A 5117-nucleotide genomic window follows, 5' to 3' on the forward strand; every position below is an offset into this window, starting at 1 on the left:
AGCACCTTATCTCTGGATCGGTTCACGTTAGGGAATAGTCGGTGGGGCGTCTGGTAGCTCAGGAGAACCTCGTGTAGTGTGCCCCGGCCCCATCTTCCTTTTATGGTACTGTGCAACGGAAGACCACGAACCATGAAGCTGTTGGGAACCCCCGATCAGAACGTGGATCCAAGGGCCGAACTGGGCCAATTGGTAGAGATCATAACTAACACTCAAAGCACACCAGACTGTTTTGTTTACTGAACTTCTGATTTCTGAAGCAACGCGAGGTGGTAGTGACGAAAGCAAATGCTTCACAACATGTTTTCTGAAGGTTCAAATGGGAGGCTTCAGATTAACAACATGTGTCCGTGTATTCAAAAGCACCAACCTATTGTTAACTGAAGCAAAGCGAGGTAGCAGTGCCTGAAAGCAAAGTGAGGCACGTGAGGCATGCGTGAAAATGGGAAAAGCGTGAAGAAAAATCTCACTTAGGCCTTTGATAATACTGTTCTACAAGCGTGTATATACACACACACAATAACCAAGTTTATTATTAATGTACATGTACATACACTCGCACATCACCGGGCATATACCTTCCCTGGCTTGTAGTCAAGGTAGCCAAATTCAGGGTAGCTGTTTTCCTCGTTTGTTGCAGAAGGTGATAGTGATTTGTAGGCGTAGGCGCCACCGACCTTGATTCCGGACAGAATGCAGAGGCAGACGAGCATCCCTTCGATGCCCAAGCTACTGCCGGAGGAAGGCGCCCTCGGCGACGACGACGACGTCGAGGCGAAGCCCGAGAAGGCTCCGGCCCTGCGGTCGTCGGGGAAGGAGCGGTCCGTGCACCTCATACCGCTCATCGTCGTGCTCTGCTTCCTCCTGCTCTTCCTCTGCTCCCACGACCCCTCTCCTTCTGGTACGTGCGCGCGTGTATTTATTTTTTTTCTACATACATGTGCTTTTCATGTGTGTTCATGTTTCATCTTTGTTCACAATCTGTTGTTTTTGGTCTTCAGATATGTCGAGTTTTGGGAAGAAGGCTGGGAGCGCGAAGGTCAGGTTGCTCTGATCGTGGGAGACGACTGAACAAATTAACGATGCAGCAACAACATTTGAGATATTTGCTTTTATTTCCAGTTTCCCTCGTCATACAAACCATGTATTTGATATTTTCTTCTCAAATACGAAGCATAAACACGGATCTCTATGGAGCTTGTCCATGCCAGTAAATAAATGCAAAAGCACATGGTTGTATCAGAAGTTCAGAAATCTGATCGTCCGATAACATTCAGTTCTGTTCTGTGGCTTTCGTTTGCCCTGCCCTTGCCATACTCATTGGCAACTTTTTTCTTTTTTTGAAGAGCCATCGGCAACATGCCGGGCATGTATATTAATAGAGAAGATACTCATCGACAACTGTGAGTACCTCCAAAGAAAACATGAAAATGGCAACACATGTAAATGTAGCCATCCTAATCTTTGCAAGCGTCGGCGCCTGGTGCTTTGTGTGGCACGGTGGCCCAACTTTGCCTACCATTTTCAGGCATTATCGTCGCTGCAAGCGCTAGGTATACACGACGGGTGGCCACACGCTGTTGCAGAATCCTATCTTTTGGCTGAAAAGGTAAAGAAACGCAGAACGAAAATAACGAGCTGGGCGCCGGGCTTATCGTTACCGGACTCGGCAAGCTACCAGATTTCAGAGAATGAACATGGGCATTCCTGCAGTGTCTTAAGTTCCAACTTTCCAGGCTCAGTGGCATGATACTCCAAATACGAGATTAGGTACCACGATCCTTTTCAGCAGCAATCAGCCACGTACATAGCTGAGCGCTACGGATCAACGCCAACTGCGGCACGTGAAGGACTGGACAGTCACGTTGCCGTGCGTCCATCTCGCCTTGACTTGCGCCGCCGGCGGCCGAGACGCATGTGGCCAACCGGACCCTCCGGCCTCCGGGCAAGCGAGACCTGATGCCGCTCGCGCGAGGTAGGGTGTTTATGAGCTCGCGACTTGCGATCCCGGCCGGTCAAATGGAGAGTAGCGGCAAGCTATAGAGCTACGAGAGCCTACGAAGCGTTTGTTTAAGCGGCGGCGACGCAGCGGCAGCTCTCGCTCCACGTTGCGGCCACGTAGCACCTGCACGTACGCAGAGGAAGTCGCCATCCTGCTCCTTTCTTTCGCCGGCGTATTCACATTGCAAGTGCAAGGGTAGCTAGCTTGTGCTTGTCGCAGGCCTCAAACATCGAACACTGCTTGCACGTTGGAAACGTTGGTGACGACGTTCTTGGCCACTGCTGAAGAACAGCCATCGCTGGTACTCGGACGCGTGCAATTGGGCTAGTACAAGTCAGTGGTTAGCACTTGGGTTTCCCCGTGGTCTTTGCTTCAGAAAATGAAAAGGCCCATAGGGACGGAGGCTTTAGATAAACATATGTGGATGTACCCATGTACTCAATGATAGGATCATTGTAATTCTAGAATCGTAGATCAAAGGATAAACTGCTCTTAGATGGAGAACTGTTGATGTACCTCGTCTTAAGTCAATTACGGCCATGGTGCCGCAACGACGTAGCCTCTGTTGTCGAAGCAGCGTAGGCGCGGTGGTGGCGATGCAGAGGCGACGGTAAGATCGGTGGCGGCTTCCCGTCGCTGGTAGCACCTTCTCTCTGGATCGGTTTGCGTTAGGGACTAGTTGGTGGGGCGCCTGATAGCTCAGGGGAACCTCGAGTAGTGTGCCCCGGACCCTACCTCCATTTTATGGTGCTGTGCGACGGGGGTCCACCAACCATGGAGCGGTTGGGCGCCCCCGTCAGGGTGCGGATCCAAGGGCCCAATTGACCGTTGGCCCAATTGGTGGAGATCATAACTAACATTCTTCCCCTTGATCTCACCTTATTCCTTAAACTTAGCTTACAAACTTTATCTTATTCCCGTTCCATCACAGATAAGTGCATAGAGTGTGTCTCATCGTCACGGTCTGTTGCCATTAGATTAAACAGCTACAACGCGCCTCTCTGTTTTGAAACAGATACTCAACTAGGCCCTTAGTATCCAGAAATCATAGGCTTTTCCATAAACCCATGTCGACTGTGTGTTCTCTGAACGCACTAGGTGGTTAACCTTTGGTAAGCGGATCCACAAGTACTTACTCGGTACTTATGTGCTCAATGCTTTCAAAATGATTCTAGATTTTCTCCTTTACAACATATACCTTAGTGTCAATGTGTTTGGCAGCACACTTGACATGTTGTCTTAGGAGTTAACTTATATTAAATGGTTATTGTTATTGCCTACCATTGTTAAATCCGGGTATAAATTCACTTAATCTCCTTTTGCCTGTTCCTTAACCCTCGTGACAAACTATTGAAAGGTCCTAATATGGCTAGAGGGGGGTGAATAGTCTATTTAAGAAATCTACAAACTAACTAGAGCAATTTGATTAGTATAACAAATAGCGAAATACAAACTTGCTCTAGCTCTACAAGGGTTGCAAGCCACCTATCCAACAATTCTAGTTGCTATGATTACGAACCCCACAATTTGCTATGTCACTACTCACCAAGAGCTCTCACACTTGCTACACTAAAGAGCTCCACTAGATGAACTTAAACTACCAAGCAAGCTCTCAATTCTAGCTACACTAAAGAGCTTGCTACAACTAGTTTGCAAGAATATAAATGAGTGAGTAGGGTGATTATACCGCCGTGTAGAGGAGTGAACCAATCACAAGATGAATGCTAAATCAATCACCGAGAGAATACCAAAGGGCAAGAGACAACCAATTTTCTCTCAAGGTTCACGTGCTTGCCAACATGCTACGTCCTCGTTGTGTTGACCAACACTTGGTGGTCCGGCGGCTAAGAGGTGTTGCACGAACCTCGTCCATACAATTGGACACCGCAGGAACCTACCCACAAGTGAGGTAACTCAATGACATGAGCAATCCACTAGGGTTACCTTTTGGCGCTCCACCGGGGAAGGTACAAGTACCCTCACAATCATCGGAGATGGCCACGAACAATCACCAACTCGTGCCAATCCTCCTCCACTGCTCCAAGCCGTTTAGGTGGTGGCAACCACCAAGAGCAACAAGCGAACCCCGCAGCGAAATACAAACACCAAGTGCCTCTAGATGCAATCACTCAAGCAATGCACTTGGATTCTCTCCCAATCTCACAATGATGATGAATCAAAGATGAAGATGAGTGGAAGGGCTTTGGCAAAGCTTACAAGGTTGCTATGTCAATGCAAATGGTTAAGAGAGTGAGCTTGAGCTGGCCATGGGGCTTAAATAGAAGCCCCCACGAAATAGAGCCGTTGGCTTCTCAGTCCACTAGAAAACGGGGCGACCGGACGTGTTGGTCAGATCGACCGGACGCTGGACCCCCGCGTTTGGTCGCGCGATGTGTGCCACATGTCCCTGCTTCAAACGCTGATCACCCGATCTTAACGGTCGTCGGTACTTTTAAGTTGGGACCGGATGCGCTGCTTTGAAGTGACCGGAAGCAGACCCCCAGCGTCCGGTCATTTCCAGTAAGCATTCCTTCGCGAAAATCCACGACCAGACACGTCTGGTCATGCTCGACCGGACACACCCAGAGTCCAGTCACTCAACGTCTCCCCTGTGCATTGCATATGTCATCATACATCATACTGACCAGACTCTGGCCCAGAGCGTCCGGTCAATTCTCGCGCTAGCGTCCGGTCAAGAGACCGAGAGCGGACTTCACTGCGCCACTAACCGGACGTAGGACCTCAGCATCCGGTCACTCTGTGAACCCCTATCTTTTCTGTGTAGGGCGTCGGTGGCACCGTCGGACTGTCCGCACTCTACAGGTGGACACTCCACCGGTGAAGTTTCTAACCCTTGCTTAAATGTGCCAACCACCAAGTGTATCACCTTGTGTATATGTGTGTTAGTATATTTTCACAAACATTTTTAAGGGTGTTAGCACTCCACTAGATCCTAAATGCATATGCAATGAGTTAGAGCATCTAGTGGCACTTTGATAACCGCATTTCGATACAAGTTTTACCCCTCTTAATAGTATGGCTATTGATCCTAAATGTGATCACACTCACTAAGTGTCTCGATCACTAAAATAAAATAGCTCCTACAATTTATACC

The 5117-nt window shown here is 48.7% G+C and overlaps 1 protein-coding gene across 1 annotated transcript; it reads left to right on the plus strand.

The window, feature by feature from the left end:
* The first annotated feature begins 693 nt into the window (after window positions 1–693).
* On the plus strand, window positions 694–1127 carry LOC136492948 (uncharacterized). The gene is made up of 2 exons (XM_066488970.1): window positions 694–901; window positions 1002–1127. Exons 1-2 carry the CDS (start codon window positions 694–696, stop codon window positions 1052–1054), a joined length of 261 nt encoding a protein of 86 aa, XP_066345067.1. The 3' UTR covers window positions 1055–1127.
* The last annotated feature ends 3990 nt before the right edge of the window (window positions 1128–5117 follow it).

This window comes from Miscanthus floridulus, chromosome 11 (genome assembly GCF_019320115.1).
Source record: "Miscanthus floridulus cultivar M001 chromosome 11, ASM1932011v1, whole genome shotgun sequence".
NCBI lineage: Eukaryota > Viridiplantae > Streptophyta > Magnoliopsida > Poales > Poaceae > Miscanthus > Miscanthus floridulus.